Source organism: Lontra canadensis, unplaced genomic scaffold (genome assembly GCF_010015895.1).
Source record: "Lontra canadensis isolate GAN:19392208 unplaced genomic scaffold, GSC_riverotter_1.0 scaffold46, whole genome shotgun sequence".
Taxonomy (NCBI): Eukaryota; Metazoa; Chordata; class Mammalia; order Carnivora; family Mustelidae; genus Lontra; species Lontra canadensis.
This window is the reverse complement of record NW_022631040.1, coordinates 11,920,506-11,943,537: the sequence shown is the minus strand read 5'-3', so window position 1 is coordinate 11,943,537 and position 23,032 is coordinate 11,920,506. Positions and strand designations below refer to the sequence as shown.

The 23,032-nt window shown below is 38.0% G+C and overlaps 1 protein-coding gene across 1 annotated transcript in view; it reads right to left on the bottom strand.

The window, feature by feature from the left end:
• Positions 1–23,032, bottom strand: part of IARS2 (isoleucyl-tRNA synthetase 2, mitochondrial) — a 57,800-nt gene that overhangs the window by 4,625 nt on the left and 30,143 nt on the right. The window contains exons 13-20 of the mRNA XM_032872953.1: positions 15,533–15,635; positions 14,814–14,907; positions 6,843–6,951; positions 4,836–4,938; positions 3,313–3,438; positions 2,557–2,688; positions 1,407–1,513; positions 621–766 (exon numbers count right to left, since the gene is read on the bottom strand). Coding sequence (XP_032728844.1) covers positions 621–766; positions 1,407–1,513; positions 2,557–2,688; positions 3,313–3,438; positions 4,836–4,938; positions 6,843–6,951; positions 14,814–14,907; positions 15,533–15,635 — 920 coding nt within the window. The remainder of the gene's footprint in view (positions 1–620; positions 767–1,406; positions 1,514–2,556; positions 2,689–3,312; positions 3,439–4,835; positions 4,939–6,842; positions 6,952–14,813; positions 14,908–15,532; positions 15,636–23,032) is intronic.

Sequence of the window (23,032 nt, the reverse complement as noted above, 5' to 3'; positions counted from 1 at the left end):
TATTTGCTATTCATGGGAAGTAAGAATTGGTATTTATGGTAAATACTACAGAGCCATTCTAAATGCTTACCATTTATATGCACATTTTGAAATGTAAACAAAGGATAAAGTATCATAGTAAGATCCCAAGGGAAAAAAGGATGCCTAGAAGAAAATAAAATGGGAAAAAATAGCCCAATATTGACAGTAGCTGTATTTGGATAGTTAGATTATGGGTGACTTTTCCTCCTCTTTCTAAAAATTTCTATAGTTCCTAATTTTCTATAAGCTTAATACAATCCAAGGAAAAGACTATTATAAAAATATTCACTAAAAGGCACTATCCCTGGTTTCAATAAAACCTAAATCATATCAGACACTGACAAGTTACTTAAGAAACACGGATTCTGCGGGAGAGTCAAGCTCTCCTGCATTTCAGAAGGGGCTCCTGGGTGGCCTCCGGCAGCTCTGAAATCCATCCTGCCGCGCGACGAACTAGTGCAGACACAACGGAAGGGCCCAGACGTGTGTTGCCTCAAAGTGCTCAGTACAGGCGAGAAAGTGCCCGTTGCACGCAGGGGAAGTCGGAGGTGGCAGTCCTCATGCAGGGTCTTTCTCGAGGACACATTAGGCCTCCTTACCTTTGGCGTAGGGGATGTGCTGGAATACTTCTTCAGCCAAGTGAGGAAGAATGGGAGCCACAGAACGAACCATGACGTCCAGAATTTCGGCTAATGCGGTCTGGCAAGAGCGCCGTTTGGGGTCGCCCGCGTTTTCGCAGTAGAGCCTGAAGGGGAACCGTGTGTGCTCAGCGGGGACAACATGTCTACGCAGAGGTCACATAACTGTACCGCTAAGTCCCCTCCTCCACTCTCCCCTCCGAGCCTCTCCCAGCAGCGCTGCCACAGCCATGGAGTGCGAGGCAGCTGAGGGGAGCCCTCCGTCCACGTCAGCGGTGTGAGCAGAGGATGGGGTTACGGTCCTGGCGCGTAAGGTCCTTGTGGTGCTCACAGGCTGCGGTGACACCTCCCGTTGGCCTCGCTGCCATCAGCACAGACCGAGCGCCAGGCCTTCCTCTAAAAGCACATCACATCGCTGATGGTACCTGACGGTGGTATGGCACCAGGCGCCTGCATCTGTCCCCTCCTCAAAATCCACAAGCTCCTGAGAACACGTACTGCATCCGTCACCTGGTACTGGCACCCCTTCCTCACTGAGCACTCACTGTCTCAATCGCAGCGCAAAGTGCATCCCTTATGTTCCTTAAATTCTCTTCTCATAATCCCATGAGGTATGTCTTACCACTTGACTCAAGAACCCAGTTTCCTAACTGCATGGCGTCGCCCATCGTGCTCACCACTGTACACCTGCCTGCCAAGGAGACGCTCGAGAAGTATCAGAATACTTCAGTGTTCAGTCATACGTACCGGTCCTTGATTATGCTGAAATAAAAGTTCGAAAGCTCTCTGGTATAAAATGCTCGTAACAGTCGAACAACTTTTCCAAAATCATACTGTTTGTATGAATCAGTAATCTAGGAAACAAAAGACAAAATAAATTTGGAAGTTACAGTAAACCAATGAAAATGCAAGTCATCATGAGCAAAATATGTACCTTTTCACAAAATATGTTTCAATAACTGTTTTCTTAAAGATTTTATTTACTTATTTGACAGAGAGAGACACAGCGATAGAGGAAACACAAGCAGGGGGATCGGGAGAGGGAGAAGCAGGCTCCCCGCCAAGCAAGGAGCCTGACGCAGGGCTTGATCCCAGCACCCTGGGACCATGACCTGGGCCAAAGGCAGATGCTTAACCGACTGAGCCACCGAGGAGCCCCACAAAATATGTTTCAAAGGCAGAAAAATACGAAACAGGAGATACACAAGAGTGACAGGATCTTTCAAACATTTCTGGGTATCAAATTCAACTATAGTCAGAAAAAACTGAATATTCCACTTTGGAAACTAGAAAAGAACACTCACCAAAGGAAGGGATCAGGTTTAACATCATAAACCACACCATTTTAAAAGAGCAAAGTGTGCAAGTTACTAATTTCCCTCATTTATGCCTGCGAAGTAAAATCGGGCAAAAATCTGCAGGTATGTCTCTGACTTAATGGTACATGGAAGCAACCACATTTCCAATTTTTGAGCAAACACACATTATATGTTCTATACATAAATGAAAAAATATCTTACAAAACACACAGGAATAGTTGCTTTAGTTATTTCTATACTTTGAGGGGTACATCTGTAGATCAGATATAGGTCTACTTTAACTCCCTCCTGCTAGAGAACGACATAAAGCTCATCTTGAGAGGAAAATGTGGTCTTAGGGGAAGGCTGGGCCTACATTTCCACCGGGTACCGCGAGTCTTTTGAAAAACCAGGAAAGAAATCCTATGACTTCATACCTATAGTCAACCTCAGAATGTGTGGCATTTATCAGGTACAACTCTTCTCAGTGCTACGGTTACTATTTCTAGTGAGGTCTGTTCGCCGGCATGCAACTCCAATTTCAACACTCAGCAGCACCGATATTTCTGTTTTCCAGGAGCTTATTAATCCGCTCTTACCTTGTTTGCTAAATCCTGCAGTAAGTGCAGCATGTACTGGTCTAGGACATACATGTCGTTAACGGGAACGGAATCCGTTTCTGGGTTGAAGCCAGCGACGTTTCCCAGAAGAAAGCGGAGTGTATTTCTGAGCTATTGATGTTGAGAAAAAACGCGCAGTCAAAAAATACATGCGGCCTTCCACTCTTACTGAAAAGTTATTTTATTTTTCTATAATTTTTATACAACTCATGTTACTTTCTTAATGGGATACTTCTTAAGACAATAACTTTCCTAAATGAGACTACAAATGCAAAAAAAAGAGACTCATTTCAACAGCAGAATTACAGAAGGAACCCCTGGACTTTACACATGAAGACTGATTTCTCATTTTATTTCTTTATAACCTTATAAAGGCAAATCACCGTTCAGTGGCCTTTTTTATTCATCCATATAGATAAGAATGTTATTTTCACCTGCTTCCCAGGCAAGAATAAAGATCAATGGAATAAATGTGAAAGGTCACTGAGCACATGAAAAGTATATAAAATAGTGTAATTTCATATTACCCTATATTTTATAAAATATAATAGTCTATAAAATTTTTGTGTTACACTATTAGTATTTTTAAACAAATAAACACAGGATATTTTTAAGTGCTCACGTGTAAAAACTCATTGTTGCTGTTTTGCGATACCAAACAAAATGTCCTTCATTTTAAAAATATGTAATTTAGCCAACCTTTTATTCAGACATAGGAAGAACAACAACTCTGACCTTGCTAATATCATCTCTGGCAGCATTAAGTACAGACGGACTAACGGTCACTTCGGTGAAGACATTGGACTCGGCTACCCACCAGCGAAGGACATCAGCACCATATGGAGGCTCCTTGTTTGGATCCTTTCGGGGGAGGAAAAAGACGCATCGACATATAAATGGCTTTCACCTCTAATTAGGTGAACAAATGTTAGAGGTATTCCTCCTCAGAAATATGTGAGCACAACGTGGGCACAGAATATCCCTGCACTGTAATGAGCTAAGGGCCAACAATCTCGGAGTCAGCTGCGTATGAACAACACTGGGAAACAGTGCGCTCTGCAGTCCCGCTGCGAGCGCAGACGTGGGCCTGCGTCCTCCCTCTACTACAGCCGGGGGCGGAGCGGGCCCGATGCCTCCATGACGGCAGAGGGGGAAGAGGACCTGCTCTTCCCTTCTGGCGCTCCCCGGAAACTCCATACACAGAGCCATGATTACTGGACATTAGGAGGGCAGCAAAAAGCCAAACGAGTAAACTAACAGACGAGTGATTTCTGAAAGCAACTCCAAAATAAACCAGATTATTAGCAACCCCAGATCTGCTGTCCATTAATGACTTGCTTTAAAGTGTATAATTTCTGAGAATATAATAATGAAACAAGAAGTTGCAATCTCATTTGTTTCTTACACCATTTCCATGTAACTGTAAATTTTGGGTTTTTTAAATAAATGTTTACAAATGTTTAAAGTTCAATTAAAAGAAGGGATGGGGTGCCGGGGTGGCTCAGTCAGTTAAGCATCCAACTCTTGATTTCGGCTCAGGTCATGATCTCAGGGTCATGAGACAGAGCCCCACGCTGGGCTCCATGCTCAGTGGGGAGTTTCTCTCTCTTTCCTTCCCTCTGCTCTTGCTGCTTGCACACATGCTCTCTCTCTCTCTAAAATAAATACATCTTAAAGGGGGGAGGGGTTGGATAGCATGGTTCAGGACCTAATTAGAGATTCAGACCTGAAACAAGCCAATAGGGCCACAATCCCAGTCTTTCTCTTTTTCATTAAAATCATTAAGAGTCTAGATTTACACTAAATTCTACTCCTGAAACTAATGTTACACTACATGTTAACTAACTAGAATTTAAATAAAAACTTGGAAGAAAAAAAGGTTTAAAACGTGGTAAGGCACCCACTATTAGCATAAAAGAGAGTTGTTGATGTTGCTGTTGACACTGTTGCCAATATTTTTGTTGCTGTTGTTTTACACTGAAATAACTACATCAAGGTTTTGGTTGCCAATTTAAAAGTGTTAAAACAAAAAAGCTGTTTTTATTTTTTAAGATTTCATTTATTTATTTGAGACAGAAAGAGTGAGAGAGAACACAAGAGCGGTGGAGGGAGAAGCAGACTCCTCACTGAGCAGCAAGCCTGATATGAGGCTTGATTCCAGAACCCCGGGATCATGACCCAAGCCAAAGGCAGATGCTTAATCGACTGAGCCACCCAGGCTCCCCAAAACAAAAAGTTTTAAAGAACCACCTACTTACTTGTCCTCCGTTGATGACCACATCAGGATCAATGACATTCCCAAGAGATTTGGACATCTTTTCTCCCTTTTCTCCAAGGGTAAATCCATGAACCACCACTGTCCTAAGAAGACAAACGAGCCATTACGATAATAAGCACAGCTATCATGATCTCTTTGAAGATCACTTATAGCTTAAAAAGAGTATCTCATCTTGAAAAACAAAAACAAAAAAAAACAGGGTTTTTCCTGACAGATTATGAATGTTTTTCTTGAAAGTCTAATTCTCAGCTCCTTATTTATCATGATTGTTGTACAGTAAGCTCTTTACTTAAAGAAAAATTTTTCATGTTTACCTTCACTAAACAAATATTTCCTGCGCATCTATTAGGTATTGATTTTGATCACTAAAACTAACCAAGAAAAAGTATGTCTTAAAAAGAGATTATCATCTCAAAAAAATTATTTTCAAAAAGACAATTTGCGACAAATACAGCTGTTGTTCTACTGGCGTGAAAAAGCATGTTCTATAAGAAACAAACATGGAAATTTTTCTGGGGTGAGTTTTCATTCTGAACCAGCAATAATCTTAAGCTATTTAAGAACCATTCTGAAATTAATGATAGGTACCTTAACAGGAATACCCAATCTAATAAATATAATCTAATAAATATAATAAAATCTAATAAAATTCACTAATCGAACATTTCAGTCCATTAACCACTTATGAATATTACAAATATAAGGATATTTGACCTCAGAGTGTCTTCAATCAACGTAGAGTACCCTTCTCTATATTGCTCTGGGTCAAGTCTTCCCATATTTTAAGATCGAGCTCTTCACAGATGTCCCCACTGTTCCAGTAAATGCTGATGTTACCTCTTGTGGGAATGACAGGGTATAGTGGTCACAAGACTGCTCTGTATTGTTGTCTCCTTTGTCTCTCTCTCTCTTTTTTACTTCAAACTCTTACTATCTCATGAAACGAGACTGAGCTACTACAGGAGGTGTTTTCTATCCAGGCGCAACCTTGGAGATATGGCACCTTTGGCTCCAGACCACTGCAATAAAGCAACTCAAACAAATTTTTTGGTTTCCAGTGCACACGGAAGTTCTGTCTACACTATACTGCAGTCTATTGAGTGTAACAGCTTTAGGTCTAAACAAAGAATCTACACACCTTAATTCAGAAATACTTTATTGCTAACTAAAATGCTAACTATCACCTGAGCTTTCAAAAAGTTGTCATCTTTCTGCTGGGGAAGGCTGATGGCTGCTGACCATATAGGGCAGAGGGTGCTGCTAGTGGGGGTGACTGCGGCAACTGCCTTTTTTTTTTTTTTAGATTTTATTTATTTGAGAGAGTGAGCACAAGAGAGAGCACAAGGGAAGGGGTAGAGGAAGTGGCAGAAGCAGGCTCCTTGCTGAACAGGGAGCCCAGCACGGGGCTTGATCCCAGAACACTGGGATCAGGACCTGAACCAAAGGCGATGCTTCACCGACTGAGCCCCCCAGACGCCCTGTGGCAATTTCTTAAGACAACGACGAAGTCTGCCACAGTGACTGACTCAGCCTTTCGTGAACAATCTGCCTGCACCATGTGGTACTTGCTAGCACTCTATCCGGGACAGAACTCCGTTCAAACCTGGAGCCAACCCTCTAGGATCCCGCTGCTGCTTCACAAGCTAAGTTAACGTAATATCCTAAATCCTTTGTTGTCGTTCCAACGGTCTCCCCAGCCGCTTCACCGGGAGCGGATTCCGACGCCCCTTTCTCTGTTCATGCACGAGACGTGGCCCCTCAACCAAGAAAGTCAGACCACGGGACTGCGCGGTTCCGTCCCATCCACAGGCTCCACTGTGGTCCTGGCCGTCTCGCCGTTCCCACCACATCCATAGCCACTTCCTCCACGGAAGTCCGGAGCCTTCAATTCGGAAAAAACCGCAGGACCTGCAAAGCACAATCAAGCGAGTACCCGGCAGCAGTACTCAGAGTGTGGGGACCTGTTCAGCTCAGGTTTAATACTCACTTAAAAGGTGCTTTGTTCCTCGTTGCCACACTTGTTAATAAAGAAGACTGAAACCAACCGCCAAGCTGGTCTTTTCCTTCCAAGTACAGATCTGCTCTCTGGTCAGTACCTCAAAAATAAATATTAAAAAACACAGAAGTTAAAGTCAACTAAAATTGGAAAATGAAAATAAATACGTATCGATGTACTAAAAATAATCACGTGATTTCCACGTCACGCTATACCTGAGAGCAGACTGAATGAAGGCATTCCCTTGAGCTCTTATCCTCACTGCCCGTTGATTAAGATGAAGACAGTAAGTGTTGGAGTATGATCTCCTAACCACAGGCAACTAAAACAGTACCTAAATTGGGCACTGATTAATAATAATTACCAGTATCAATATTTCCAGTTAAATCTTCTAAATGAAAATGAGCATCTAATAATTTTATAAGTGAAAATACTCTATGCAATACTATAATGAAAGATACATGCCCTTTTACCCATTTGTCCAAACCTGTAACATGGACAACAGCAACAGTAAACCATAATGTAAACTGTGGACTTCGGGGGGTTATGATGTGTGTCTGCAGGTTCAGGTCTTGTTAACGAACGTGCCGCTCTGCTGGAGGGTGTGGACAGTGAGAGAGGCCAACTGTCTGTGGAGGCAAGAGGAATGTGGAAAATCTCTATACCTTCCTCTTAATGTTGCTATAAATCTCAAACTGCTCTAAAAAAGTCAAGTCTTTTCAAAAAGATATAGCGAAAGAAAAACAAATGTCAAATTTGTTGGGACATATGTATAAGCAAGCTTGAGAGCTACTTCTGCTTTCAACAATAAACCAGGGTTAATTCAAGAGTTAATAATCTGAGATAAAAGGCCATTTGGCAAACATTGTTAAGTCATTTCAGTCAAGAATCATCAAGGGTGCTTAACCACTAGGTAAAAATTTGGTAAGAAAACAGGTATTTCCAGTCTTAAAGTATCTCCCTGCAGGATACTTTCTAACACAACAATTTCTACAGGGAGATGCGGTGAGAGGTAACCACAAGAGAGAAAGAGAGAAAACAGGCTGACACCACCTCCAAGGGATCCAAGTTCAACATCACCAGTAAGTCGTCATATAACTTCTGTTAGGATGTACTGAAAAGGACACAGTTATCTCTTCTGTGATATTCCTGCCAAAATGCATAGTTAAATCTCATCATGAGGGATAAATGCAAAGTGAGGGACCATCTACAAAATAGCCTGTACATTCATGAATGTCAAGGACATGAAAGACAAGAACAAAATGGGACTAAAGGGAGAGGACAACTAAATGCCACCAATGACCCTAGGCTGGCTCAAGCACCCTTTTAATTTTTTCCTCTTTTCCTATAAAGGACATTACTGGGTGAAAGCTGAACAGATCTGGAGGGAACAGGATGGAATCAGGGTTAATTTCCTGATTTTGATTTTCATATTGGTTATACAAGAGACTGCTGAGTTTTAGGAAATATACACCAAAATATTTAGGGATAAAAGAGCATCAAGTCTGCATTTAAGTACCATCAAGTACCATTTAAGGGTACAGAAGAACGTTTATATACACACACAGGGGAAAAATATATAAAGTAAATGTAGTAAAATGCTAATTTTGGAAAATCTAGATGAAGGGTATGTGCTACTTCTTTATTCTGTGACTTTTCAGAGTAAAATGTTTGTTTGTTTTTTAAGACTTTATTTATTTATTTAGAGAAAGAGAGAGTGTGTGTGAGTTGGGGGTAAGAGAAGGAAAGAGAACCTCAAGCAGACTCCCTGCTGGGCACAGAGCCCAATGCAGGGCTCAATCTCACAACCCTGAGATGGTGACCTGAGCTGAAACCAAGAGTCAGACACTTAACCTACTGAGCCACCCAGGTGCCCCAACTTTTTTTTTTTTTTAAGAACATGAGGTCTTTGGGAAAGATGATTTCCACATTTTAAATCTAAATTCACAACTCTAAGAAGCCCCCATAATCCCTTTGAGTTGTGAAATGAAGATCTGTCCTTAGGTCCTAATATCAAGGATTCAGTGTAATCCTTATGTGAAAATGGGTAGAAGCAGGAGACAAAATCAAAATAATTAAATCATGCCAGTTCAATTCATTCAACATTTCTGAGCACTTACTACCCGACAGGCACTGTACTTAGACACTGGGAAGGGGGGAATGTAAAGAAATCTGGTAGTGCCTTCTAGGAGCTGATTACTAGTGAGACAGATTTTATGTTAAATAACTGTTTGGGGCGTCATCAAGGCAAAACTACAGCTCAGCCAGTCTGTGCAGCTCGGAAAGTCTAAGAGCATAACCAGACAAATGCATACAGGCAATAAGAACATAATGTCTTGGCCTCAATGTCTAGAGCACTACATCTATTCCCTACTCTTCCTCTCCTAATCTGTAATGATTTGTGACTAAATCTTTATGATGCCAGATCTCAAACCCCCTCCCACCCAGAACGCTCACTTCCTACTGGTCACCACATTTTGGATATGGCAACCATCAATGAGATAGTTAATAACAAAATGCGGTGGAAATCTTCTCCTAAAATAAGTAGATAATGAAAGAGCAGAAAAATATCAGCAAACCCTCTTCATCTCTGAAAGACACCTGCCTGCGGGCTCGGGAAATGATCACTCACCAGCCCCCAGCCTGGTGTCAGACTACAGATCTGTCCGCTTGGCACAGCTGCTGCACCTAAGCCTTGATTAACACACCTAAAACACAAGGGCTTTCGTCTCTAAAACCTTTGTCAGCCCTAAAATGTCTAAAAAGCTGATTGTTGCCAAGGCTTTACAGGAGTCAGGACAAAAGCAATCTCAGGACGGTGCAGGCGCTGTTCTCAGACTCCCAGCTCCGAGTCCCGGCCGCGGCACAGACAGCGGTGGGGGCTCAGCTGGACCTTCCATTGTTCCCACTTCTTCACTAAAATGAGGACAACACCAAAATCTGTTTACCTTGTAAGGTTGCTACAGAGATTAAAGACATAAGAGGACGTGCTTTGGACACAATAAACAATCAGTAAATGTTAATTATTACAGAGATCGTAAAGAGCACTAGTGTTTCCTGATGGCAAATTACAAAAGGAGTAATTTTTTCAAACCGTTCTTATATGAAACAATACTTGTGAAAATGTGATTAGTTATCCTAAACTACTTTAAAAATATAGAGTCTCTGATCCTGAGCTAGAAATACAGGTTGTAACATTCTAATAGAACAAGAGGACATCAGCCAACTAATAAGAGCACAATGAAACAGCTAATACTTATCAAGGGTAAAAGTCTCGGTGTCTTTTCATTCTCACACACACTGAATTGCTGAAACTGGGTAAGAAGCAAAATACCACCCTAGCAGAGGAGGTGTGGTCCCAGAAAACTTCTGCAAGCCAGACCGTTTCAAGGTGCTGTGTGAAGCCACGGAAAAAGATGGAGTGGGTTGGGGCGAGGATTGGGGAGCGGGGGAGCTCGGGTGTAGCAAAGCTCTTGACAACAAATGAAAAAATTAAAGTGGATGGGAACTTTCAAAATGAAGACCAGACCATAAGTCTAGTCTTGGATGGTAAGAAATAGCAAGAAAAGTCAAACTCACGTGCTGGAACACTGTACATTCCAATGCTGGAATTACTGTACAACCTCATATAATGAATTATTGGGACTATTTCCTATTTTAGCAAGTTTATTTTTAGTAATGATTTTTTTCTAACAAAAATGTATATTCTCACTTCAAGAAATTTAGAAAACATTGAGAAGTTCAAAAAAATAAAATCACATACATCCCACTACCCAGAGATACTTTATTTCAGCATATTTCCTTCAAGTATTTTGTCTGTGCCCTTCAACATTTCCATGGGTTTGTTAGCCTATCAAGATAATTTGCCTGCATCCCACTTTTTTTTTTATTCTGCACTTTTAAAATGTAACATGCTCTCAGATAAAACCATACCCACAATTATTTTTCAAAAACATGACGGAATGGCTGCATATCATTCTGTCATTTGTACATATATCACATTGTTTTAGTCATTTATCTACACATAGGACAATAAGCTACTGTGTCAAATTGTACTGTTAGAAAAAATCTGTAAAAAAAAAAATAACACTGTAATAAATCCTCAGACACAATTCTTCATCCAGATCTGACTACCTCTATAGGAGAAATGCCTTCAAATAGAATTTTTTTGGTTAAAGGATTGAAAACTACTCCAAAGCTCTTAAGACCTAATGCAAAAATCCTTTCCAGTAAGTTTGCACCACATTACATCCCAATAGCAGCATACAAGGGGAGGAATGGTGCTAATTATTTCTCTATTTTTAAATCTTTTATCCTTTTTTTTCCCTGAATATATCTTTTTTTTAAAGTTTTGTTTATTTAAATAATCTCTACCCTACCAATGTGGGGCTTGAACTTATGACTCCATGAACAAGAGTCACATGTTCCTCCAAGATTAAGCCAGCCATACTCCCCACACCTTTTGGTAAAAGAAAAATCAGAACTTTCTTATGGAAGTAAAAATAAACTTAGGAGTTGTAAAACTCCAGGAAGAGTAACAATTAACCACGTGACAAAAAGTATTTCTATTACAGTAACTTTTTCTCTTAAGAAAATTATAAAAATTTGTCTTTAGAGAGAATAATAAACTGTTCAGAAAATAAAACCTCTAAGATTATGATTTAGGCATGGCAGTAAATAAAGAATAAGCCAATTATTTTAAAAAAAAACTATTAGGGGCGCCTGGGTGGCTCAGTGGTTAAAGCCTCTGCCTTCGGCTCAGGTCATGATCTCAGGGTCCTGGGATCGAGTCCCACATCGGGCTCTCGGCTCAGCAGGGAGCCTGCCTCCTCCTCCTCTCTCTCTCTCTCTGCCTGCCTCTCTGCCTACTTGTGATCTGTCTGTCAAATAAATAAAAAAAAAAAAATCTTAAAAAAAAAAACTATTAAAGCAAATCAGCAAAAAAACTTGAGTAATCTGTAATTGTAGATTTGTTTAACGAGCTTAATTGATAAATTTTGAGCAAGATTATTGCATTTAAGAAGGCAGGTTTTAGAACCAGCACAAAACCATATTTGTCAAAACTCCTGCTTAACCAATGTAACATCTGAAAATAATTTAAACCAAAAATAATTTGTAAAAATGTTAAAATATAATTATTAATTTTTAAAATTAGGCTTTTTAAAAGTATTTTAGATGTTTTTAAAAGGGTGACCTTTTTTAAAAAGTCATTTGTAAATCTAAGTTGTAAATCTTAGTTTCTCCTTCAAAAAATGATCTTTCTTCTATTTGCTTCAAGTTATTTCTACTTAAAAAAAAAAACAAAACAAAACAGAGGGCCCCCGTGGGGCTCAGTCAAGTGAGCAGCCAACTCGTGGTTTGGCTCAAGTCTTGATCTCAGGGGTCACGGGATGAAGCCCCGGCCCCGCTCCGTGCCCAGTGGGGAATGCACTTGGGATTTTGCCCTCTTCCTTTCACTCCCCTTCTGTACCCCCAACCCCCAGAATGTTCTCTCTCAAAGAAATACATAAATAAAACCTTAGAGAAAAACCATAAATAAAGTAGAATAAGTATTTTAAAACACCAGTTATTCACTAGGTGAATGGGTAAGTTATGGCTTATCCAAACAATGAGATACTACTCCGCACTACAAAGAAATGACCTATAAAGCCAGGAAAAGACACAAAGGAACCATCAATGCATGTTATTAAGTAAAAGAAGCCAATCAGAAAAGCAACATACTCTAGGGCTTCAACTATGGAACATTCCAAAAAAGGCACAACTCTGGAGCGTGAAAAGGTCAGTGGTTGCTAGGGGTTAGCAGGGAAGAAGGGATGAACGTGGAACAAATTTTTAGTGCAATCTTTTCTGTGATTAGTTATATACTATATATACTATATATATACTATAGTATATAACTAATCACAGAATAGATTGACTGCACTAAAAATTTGTATACTATATTTGTATATATACTATATATATATATATATATATATTAGTTATATACTATAATGGCAGATACACGTCATTATGTAGTTGTCAAAACCCACGGAACACACAATCCCAGCAGTGAACTCGAACGTAAACGCTGGACTCTGGGTGACAATGATTTGTCAGTGGAGGCCCCTCAACAGTAACAGACGTACCTCTGTAGCACGGGCTGACAGTGGGGGAGGCAGAGTGTATGGGATTTCTGTACTTTCCTCTAAAACTGTTCTAAAAAATAAAATCTGCTTAAAATTTTTGAAAAACATTATTTTAAAATCACTGCAATAATTAATGACTTTCATAAATGTTAAAAGAATGTTTTTAGAAAGGATTCGTTTAAAAATGTCATTCCCTTTCAGAAAGTTCCAGTTTCAGTTTAAGTACTATTGACCTTGAACTCACGATGAAACAGGTACTTGACCTGGTGTTAACATTCATATCTCTTTCACTGCTATAAAACCTGTCAGCGAAAAGTAAAACCAGTTGTGTATGCTATAATCACCAAATTCGTCTTGTTAAACATGAATAGGTACTGATGAAGACTGGTAGCTAAATTAAGCTCAAAGTCAAATTGATTTTATTTGGCAACAATATAAATCTTTGGGAAATATGCAGACATTGAATCATTTATTAGAATTAATAATACTAGCATTTGAGAATAAAAGTACAATAATCCTTCTCAGCAAACCCTTTTTCTCTCCCTCTCCTCTCTCCTCCTTTTAAGGAAAATCACCTTTCTTTCATGGCTTTTCAAACTATGAATTTATTTAGTATCTGGGTTCTTTACCATTTCATTCTTTCTCCCTATTTTTGGCAATTTTTTATTGCAAAAGAACAAAAAAAGCTCAGAACAAAATGGGATAAAATAAAAGCTAATTAATCTAACTCTTATTAACTGACCTCATAAGATTTTTGACTGATTGAGGGGAAGAAGAGGAGGAATAGGACATCTCAGGCAAAAAGAAGAAACTACGGTTTAAAATTGGACTTATGTGTATTCTCTTTAAAGGTAGTTTATGCTCTGGAAGCCTTCCACGCAGGTTAACACAACACCTGTTTAAATGACAAATCAGTTTTCTTTCTTTGAAAAGAAATATGACAGAAAATAATGGTCTACTGCTTAGGTGCATTTTTACCATTAATTTCATTCAATGAAGTTGTTCCTTTGTGGCAGTGTGAGAAAGTGTCTGATCCACTTCCCCTTCCCTGCCACCTACCTCATCCCTGTCTTTAACCTCATAGTGACTTCGAGCTTTAGTCTTTGTTTTACCTCTGGTGTTCACTTGGCATCCTTAAGGATATCTTCTTAAGCATTTCAACACAACCTTGAATGTGCACCTGCCCCTACTTCTCCCTTCTAACTGCTGCCTAGTCTCTCCCTTCTCTTTATGCAGTGAGTCAAAAGTGTGCCCCAACTATAAGTAAGTATAAAATCAGTCAGCTGTCTGTACAGAAGGGGGAAGAGTTGTGAAAGGGCAAGGCTGTATTAAGAAAAACAAGAACCAAAAACCAGGGTATGGGAGTTCTAGTCTGATTGTACTAAACTATGTGACCATCACCTAATTTGGCTCTAATTTAATTTCATTTCCTGTTCTGAAAAATGATGGGGGTCAGACTGCTTCAGTGATTTCTAAACCTTTACAGAACTAGTGCCTTGGGATTGCCAAGTGAGTCAAGGAGAATGAGCTGGTTGAGGGGAGAAAGAAAATTCCCATTTTTAATCTATCTTATATATTGTGGTTCTATGTGAAATTTCATTTGGAAAAACAGAAAAAGCTTAGAAATCATTGGATTAAATGATCTCCAAGAGCCCTTCAGATCTAAAATTATACCATAGCAGGAGATTTTTGATTTTCTTCCCTGCTGCCCCCACCAAAAAGGTTTTCTTCCAAATACCGAAAAAAATATTCCTAGATTACCGACTGCCTCTGAGTAATTTTTATGTATTTTCAAAACCACTTGACTGGTTTATAATCTATTATTTAAAATTACCTGGAAGAACATAAGACCATGAAGTTCCACTATCAAACCAGATGTCCAAAATATCCTGACCAGGCGCATATTCCAAAGCATCAGGACCACCAACCTAATAAGATAATGTGAAAACCTTTTAATTATGTAAAGATCACAATATACACAATAAGGACCAAAAAAAGTCTTAAAATAATCAAATGCTTACAAGCATTAAACTCACATTTTAAAATGAAACTTAAAACATTTCTATGTATTTTGCAATTCAGTACAACTGCCTCATCCACACGTAAAGATGACTGTGGCCACTTAATGACATATTTACCAACATAGATATAAATTGTTTTCATTTCTTGAAATGATCTTCTAATTTGGATTTTTTTCATGTGAAGCAATCAGTTACCTCGACTTCAGATCCTACAAAATCCTGACATACCAACATTAGGAACTACTCTCAGACTAACAACTGTATCTGCTTAGTCAACTAAATCAGTTAAAATCAATCTGGGCCCTCAATAAGATAACGAATAACCCTTGTACTTTACTGCCATATGAAATACCAAGCTTCTACGGTTAATCAGAAACATCTACTCTCAAACTGCACTGGCTCCTAATTCATAGGGAATGAATTCATTAACTTTACACCATGACAGAACAACTCTTTAACTCCCAGGAATCCTCATGTCGTCATTAAGTCATGCAGTGCACACACAGGCTGTTAAACGCACACGGAAATTTACCTGAGATAAGACTTCTTCAGGAAGAAGTTGCTCAGGGGGAAGAGTCCACCAGACATCACTGCCATGTTGTTCCACTAGTTTAACAATGTGCTCAGTGGTCTGGCTATTTTAGGAGGGAAAAGGCAGAATTGCTCAATGAACTACAGTGATTAATACCAAACATTTAAAATTAAGAGACTGCTAAAATAGGGCGCTTGGGTGGCTCAGCAGGTTGGGCCTCTGCCTTCAAATCGGGTCGTGGTCTCAGGGTCCTGGGATCAAGCCCCGCATCAGGCCTCTCTGCTCAGTGGGGAGCCTGCTTCCCCCTCTCTCTGCCTGCCTCTCTGCCTACTCGTGATCTCTGTCAAATAAATAAAATCTTAGAAAAAAAAAAAGAAACTGCTAAAATAAAAAAAGAAAGAGAATAGTTATTTTCCCGCATCAGCAGAATATTTTTTTCTCCTTTTCGTCCAAACTTTAGTGGTATTATCTTCAATTACTTGTTTACTTGGCTACGGCTGTCATCTTAAATCCAAAATAAATAAAATCAAACTGATCACATGTACCCTTTAAAGTAAAAAAGACTTCTTCTGATATCCCTGTTTTAGTTACTGATTTCCCTATTTCTATCAATCTATTTTCTAACCAGGGGTGTATATTCAGAATCTCCTACCTCTCTTCCCCCTCCCTCCGGTGTCCTCTCAAATTAAGACCCCACATCTCAATTCTACCTTGGAAATGTTACTCAAATTTGCTCTTTGTTCTATTCTGATACACTATTAGTCAAAACTCATTGTCTCAATACTAGACTGATGCAGTGGTCTGACTTTTCCTCTATTCTCATCTTTTCAATTAATTTTTTAAAAAAGATTCGAGAGAGAAAAAGAGGGAGGGCACACGCTCATGGGGAAGAGGGGCAGAGAGAGAAGGAAAAAGGGGCCCAAGCAGACTCCTCGCTGAACTCGGGAGCCCCCAGCAGGGCTTGATCTCAAGACCCTGAGATCATAACCACAGCCGAAATCGAGAGCCGGATGCCTGACTGCACTACCCAGGCGCCCCCAACTCTTTAATTTAAACCACACGCCTTTGATAGGATTGTATTCCTAAAACTGCTTTTATCACACCAATCCCCTTTCTAAAACCTCCAGCGCTTACAGGACCAAGTCCAAATTCACCTGCATGAGAGGCAAGGCCACGCGAGAGCATGGACTCTGACAACGGATATCCAAGCCTATACCCTGACCCTGTCACTTTCTGCAAGTACGACTATGCACGAGTACTCAAACGTCACGTACAACCATGCCCAAGTACGAAGACGTCTCTAAGTCTTGGTTGTGAACTCTGTTAAGGAAAATTCACTTGTTCAAAAATATTTACTGGGAACCTCCAATATCTTAGCATTGTTCTAGGAAGTGGAAGTACAGCAGCTGACAAGGCAGGTCAGACTCCTGCACTAACGGAGCTTACACTGTAGCAATCCAAGACACTTCCCTCAGAATGCCTGTCAACTAAATGAGATGATCCACGAAGATCAGCGTGTGCCCAAGGCACAGTAAAAAGCCAATTAATACACATCAATGAATACTGAAATTGACCATATCTTTGGGAAGATACACAACTATGAATTATTTAAAAATTAAAATCAGGGAAAATTTATACTGAATTTTCTTATAGGAATAATGTACTTTTAATTTATTATCACAGCTTTATTGACATCACAGTTTCCTCTCGTTGCTTTCCATTGAGTCAGGGGACATATAATGGTCAAGAGTGTGGACCCTGGAACCACACAGCTTTGGTGCAGTTCCCGGCTCTACCACTTACTAGTTATGTGACCCTGGGCACAACACTTAACATTTCTGTGTCTGTCTGTAAAATGCAAATAATAACAGCATCATCAAGACAGCTATTACAGATATTAATTAAGCTTATATATAAAATACCTAGAACAGTATCTGGCACATACTAGTAAGTATTATATAAGCATTAGCTATTATTCAAACTGCTTAATTAATTTACCTTTGAAGTCAGGTAAATTTAGACAGTAATTTTGTTAACCAGAACACATGCCAGTATTCATATTTACAGAGTAAAATACATAAACTATAGCTAATTTTTGAATTATCTTCCCTTCTACCACTTCCCATTAATGCAAGTAACAGAATTAACTGCAGGCCCGTAAGAGGTGGCGTACATGGAAAGAGTAGTGCATAGGAAAGCTTTATATTCTTAATCTGGATCTGCTTCTCAGTAATCAGGACTATGTAGGGCAAATCATTTAACCTCTCTGATAATTCATAGATAGAATGTTTATGAAAAAACCATTGTGTGAAGTAAAAATCAAATGGGTATTATGAATCAGGCTCTCAAAATGGAAATTTTTTTTACCCAAGTTTGTGTACTAGGAAAGATAGATTGAAAAAGTGTAATACTAGCAGCATCTATTTTAAAGAAATTAAAAACGACAACAATGTTAAAACGGGCACAAGTCCATATTTCTCGTAGTCATACAATTTTCAATGGACTTTAACAGTAAAGATAAACTTTTGTGATAGGAGACCATAAAAACTTTGTGCAATACCCAGTTATATGACAATATTTAGTTATATATTACTATTTTATATAGTTTGCATGGACATTTTAACAGTTAAGAAAATAGGAATATACTGGAAAAGAAAATAGGAATAACCTAATGCTATTTTTCTAGAACAATCCCCTCTATACAGATACTAGCAAAGTGCATTTACATGTACACAATTACAGCACATACAATGTTTGTACCAATTTTGAAACACTCAAAGAATGATTCTAAATATGAGTGTTATTTTGACTTTTTATGCTTACAATGTTATCATTAGACTGTAACTTTAGGTAAACACTAAAATAAAACAAAAAAACAGTTTTAAATGTGCCGGAAATATATAGATTAAAAAATAAAAAGCAAATAGTTCAAATTTCATCTTAATTAGGAAATAAGGGAGAGATATGAGGATCAGTAATATCAATCAAAATAAAAGCATTCAGGTGTATACCACACATAGTATTTTCCAAAGCACTTTACGAGGACTATCTATGTAGAGTCACAGAAAAAAAGTATTTAGTTGCTCCTGACAGGCGCACTGTTTGTGCCTTGCGGATCCTTCAGTCAGTCAACAGCCTACAGAAGTAACACAGTTAATGCCAGGCCTTAAAACTGTGTGTCCTAAATCATGGTTCAATTCTCTGTTCACTTCTCCTTTTAGCTTCTCTAACTCATCTATCAAGACAGCCACTGTAATCGTAAATTCACACTCCCGTTCTCCGGGGTTTGCTAACCAAAGGCAAAAAGACTCATTACCCATGCACAGTGAACCCCCGACCCAGAGATGAAGTTAGGGAACCAGTCTCTGGAGATTACAGTGTTGACAGAACAAGCACCAAGTCCAAAGACCGGATTCTACCTGTGAATTATTAGGTACTGACAGGAATACATCATAGTAGTTTTCTGAGCTTCAGTTTCTGTGAACACTGGGAAAAGCTGTCAGGAAGAAGGCTATGTGAAAAATTTTATTCTTAGAAAAGGAAAAGGTCCTAGTATTTTACTCGGTAACCTTAAAATTAGAGATGGTGCCCATCCATTTTAAAAGACCAAATTCACCTCTAATGAGACCAAGTTCTTTTTTTATATCCCTAAATAGCAGATAATTCAATGAAGTTTTAGAACTCTACCTAAAAAATACCAAACAATAAAGAAAGATTCCAATTTTGCAGCTGACAAATTATTAAGGCAACTGCAAAATCCTACCAAGTTCAGTCAGTCAACTCTAGAGTCTAACTAAAATTGAAGTTTTATATTTTCTTATAAAGATATTAGTAATTCATTCACATATATGATTTTTAGGGTAAGAAGCATTTTATATACATCTTACTTACAAATATGTTTCTAAAAAAATAAGTTTTTGTTTTAGTGAGGAGGAAAGTCTAATTTTTTCTTTTAGTTTACCTAAGAATACTTATTAAAAATGATATAACCACATAATGTTATCTACACTAATGATTTTTTTCATCTTACTTCAAAAAAGCTGTCATAAGTAAAATCACATATTCTATGTAGTGTAAATGACCCAGTACTTTCCCTCATAACATATGCATGTGAATCTGGACAAAAGAATACTTTTTTCAATGTATCCAAAAGAAATATGAAACACTTTAAAGAGGGGAGGGCAGAAGCTCTGCCTCATTAACAGAGCAAGGCTCATAATATTTTAAAGCATGACTTGCTTCCTTACTTTTTATCATGAAATATAAAAATATGATGTACTAAATGTACTTTAATAAGCATTATGTTCTGCAACTCAGTTCTGTTTTGAGATCCCAGAACATTATATTACTTGTATTTTTGAAAAGAGGAAAAGAAGCTAAAGAGAATTCTGGAGTTAGAGGATAAAAACTGAACAAAATTTATGATAAATAGGAATGCAGACTTCAAAGACAGCAGTCTCACAATTCAAACAAATCAAAATTTAAGTACACAGATCTAGTACCACAAAGGGAGAACTTTTTCTTGACTTGTACTCTGATGGTCTGAATGACCCTAAAAAATTGTGGCAGAGAATTTTTTTAAAACAAAATTTTCAAAAAAATAAACATATACTGGCGACCTACAAACTTGAGGTAACTATCCTAGATTGTAAAATAAATTTAATGTTAGATCAAACAAATCTGAAAGGATAATTTGGAAAAGAAATACAAGCAAATGCTACACAAGTGCTTAAAAGATAGTCATAATGATGTAGCAAAAAGCCAAATGTCAGGATGGGCTACATTTATTTGATTTTCATACAGAGGGAACTAGGCAATTATTAGGAGCTAAGCGAGCATTTTAACGGCTGCATATTCATCCTTCCAAACTGACTTAGATTATTTCTTTGCATCATCATGGTCCCTTATAATCAACTGTGTGAGACATCCTTACATATCTATCTTCATACAAAAGACATTAGTCTTCTTGTTTCCTTATGGATAAATATTGTACAAGTGTAACTGTTTATAACGAAACAGAGATTATGCTTTAAAAAGTTTTAAAAACAATTTTAAATAATATTGTCTTAAAAATATGTATTTCTTAGTGATACTGAATATTTTTCAGAAAAAATAGAAGGAAAAAGTAAAAATTTGTCTTTGGAAATTTAAGAACTCTTCCCTTATGTTAATAATATCCTATACTTAACACAAACATATAGTTAACTTATAACCTAAAGGTCAGTCTAAATTACTGCTGATAAAAGTGGGTGAAACCATTTATCACTACATAATCTATCTACTTCCATTTTAATGCTGTATTTCATAAACCAATAAATCCATCATAAAACTTTGTACTTTGCACGAGGGCCTTATCTAAACACATTCATTACGTGTCCCTCCTGGGGTTTCAACCAGTGAAAATCCACTAGGTGGTATGAGCACTGTAACACCATCCAATCATTCTAGACTTTGATATCAACGGAGCTAAAGGCTTATTTAGCGTGTTAGCAGAAGTTATGCAGCATTAAGATCACTAAGGAAGGAAGAAACTGTTGCTGTCATTTTACTGTTTCCTGTGTTTTGTCTTTATTAAAGGAAAATATTAAGGATTATAAGACAACTTACCTTCTGCAAGTTACTGGAATAAGAATGAGGTAAGAGGCTAAATGATTCCAATTTATTTACTAAATTTATATATTCAATTCTAGAATACAATGAAATTTGAAGGGGGATTCTATTTTTAGTTTAATCCTATACTTATGTTTGAAAAGCTTTAGGAAACAATTTTGGAGAAAAATTTTTTAATTTAATGAACATTATAAAACTTTTTCACCAAAAGGTCATTATTCTTAACATGAGCAAGAGGTAGTTAAAGCTAGCACTCAGGGGCACCTGAGTGAGGCGGTCGGTCGAATACCTGACTCCTGACTTCAGCTCAGGTCATGATCCCAGGGTCTTGGGATCAAGCCCCGCATCAGGCTCTGCACTCAGCAGGGAGTCTGCTTGGGATTCTTCTCTCTCCCTACTGCCCCCCCCTTCCTGAACGCGCTCTCTCTCTAAAATGAAAAAATAAATCTCAAAAAAAAAACAAACAAAAACTAGCACTCAAATTGAACTGGAAATTCCTTGACTGCTCCTAGTAAATTTCTCATAATTTCCAGAAATCAGGGGCTAAGTTTCCTAAAAGCACAGATTATTGCATTAATAATGCTGAATGGTAAAATCATCCAAAATAAACAACTTCTTTTCCTTTCTAGGTGGCGAATGTTCCTAAGTTTTACCTTTTTTAATGCTAAAAAAGTATTTGTCTTTATTAACTAGGAAAAGATTTCTACCTAAATTGTAACTGCAGATTCAGAAAAATCAGTAACGCTGAAGTCTGAAATGGAATTATATCCTTAGCAAATACAAATGCAAATATGAAGTGCAGACGAAAACATTAATTCAAATCAAAATTAAACATCAGAGTTTCAAATCTACCAGTCTCTAAACCTATTTAGAGCATGAAAAAATCAAGATTTTCCTTTGTGAAACAGTATAATTATGGTTTTAACTTACAGACTTTTAACCAGAAAAGCAGAAGGAATCTTCTGGTTTGCTTAATGGGGTTATCAAGTGTAACAGCAACTCCATGTGGACTGTGTGCCAATTTCCAGTGGAGATGCTGTTACTTTTGATGGTTACCAACTCACTACAGTAGGAAGATAGATCCAAGAAAGACAGAAAATCATAGTCACTTGATTAACTTGCTTACAGAGGAAAAAAAAAACCTTTCATACTATCTTAAAAAACTGACAAATAATTAAGAATTCATATCCGTCTTCTTAAATCAAGTGTCATGTCACATGAAGGACCGGACAACAGAAGATTAGAGTCATCACTTGGAAACGGTGTGCAGGAAAATGACCTATGAATTGACAGACAATTTGGCTAAGTTTGTCTGTCATTTTTGTAGGCCAATATTCTGTATATCTCTTCTACTTCAGAATCAGAATTAAACGAGCATCATGCAAGCAACACAATGGGAGATGCACAGAAAACAATCTGTAACACAAATGTATGAATATATTGACTATAAATAAAATATAAATAACAGCTGATGAAAATTTGCTTGTGTTTTTCTGACAAAGCTCACATTTATTTCACCTAACTTAGTGACCACCAGTCGACTCATACCATTTTACTGCCATGATTAAATAATGGTCAAATAAACCAATTTGTTGTTCTTGTTAATATATACTTATGTCCACCTGAATCACTTTGAGGAAATTCCCTAAAAATTCTGTCCTCAAATGGTAAAAAGAGAGAGAGAGAGAGAGAGAGAGAGAAACAATGACAATGCCTTATAAACATTCCTTAAAAGAAAACTCCACAGTGTGGAATTTTAAACAATACTTGTGTAAATTTATCTAAACTTTAAGGTATTAAGGTATCACTGGTTCACCTCAGACCATGCTCTCAATTATAAGAACAATTGAATTACAATTACAAGAACAATGTGAGCAATGGTATTTAGGA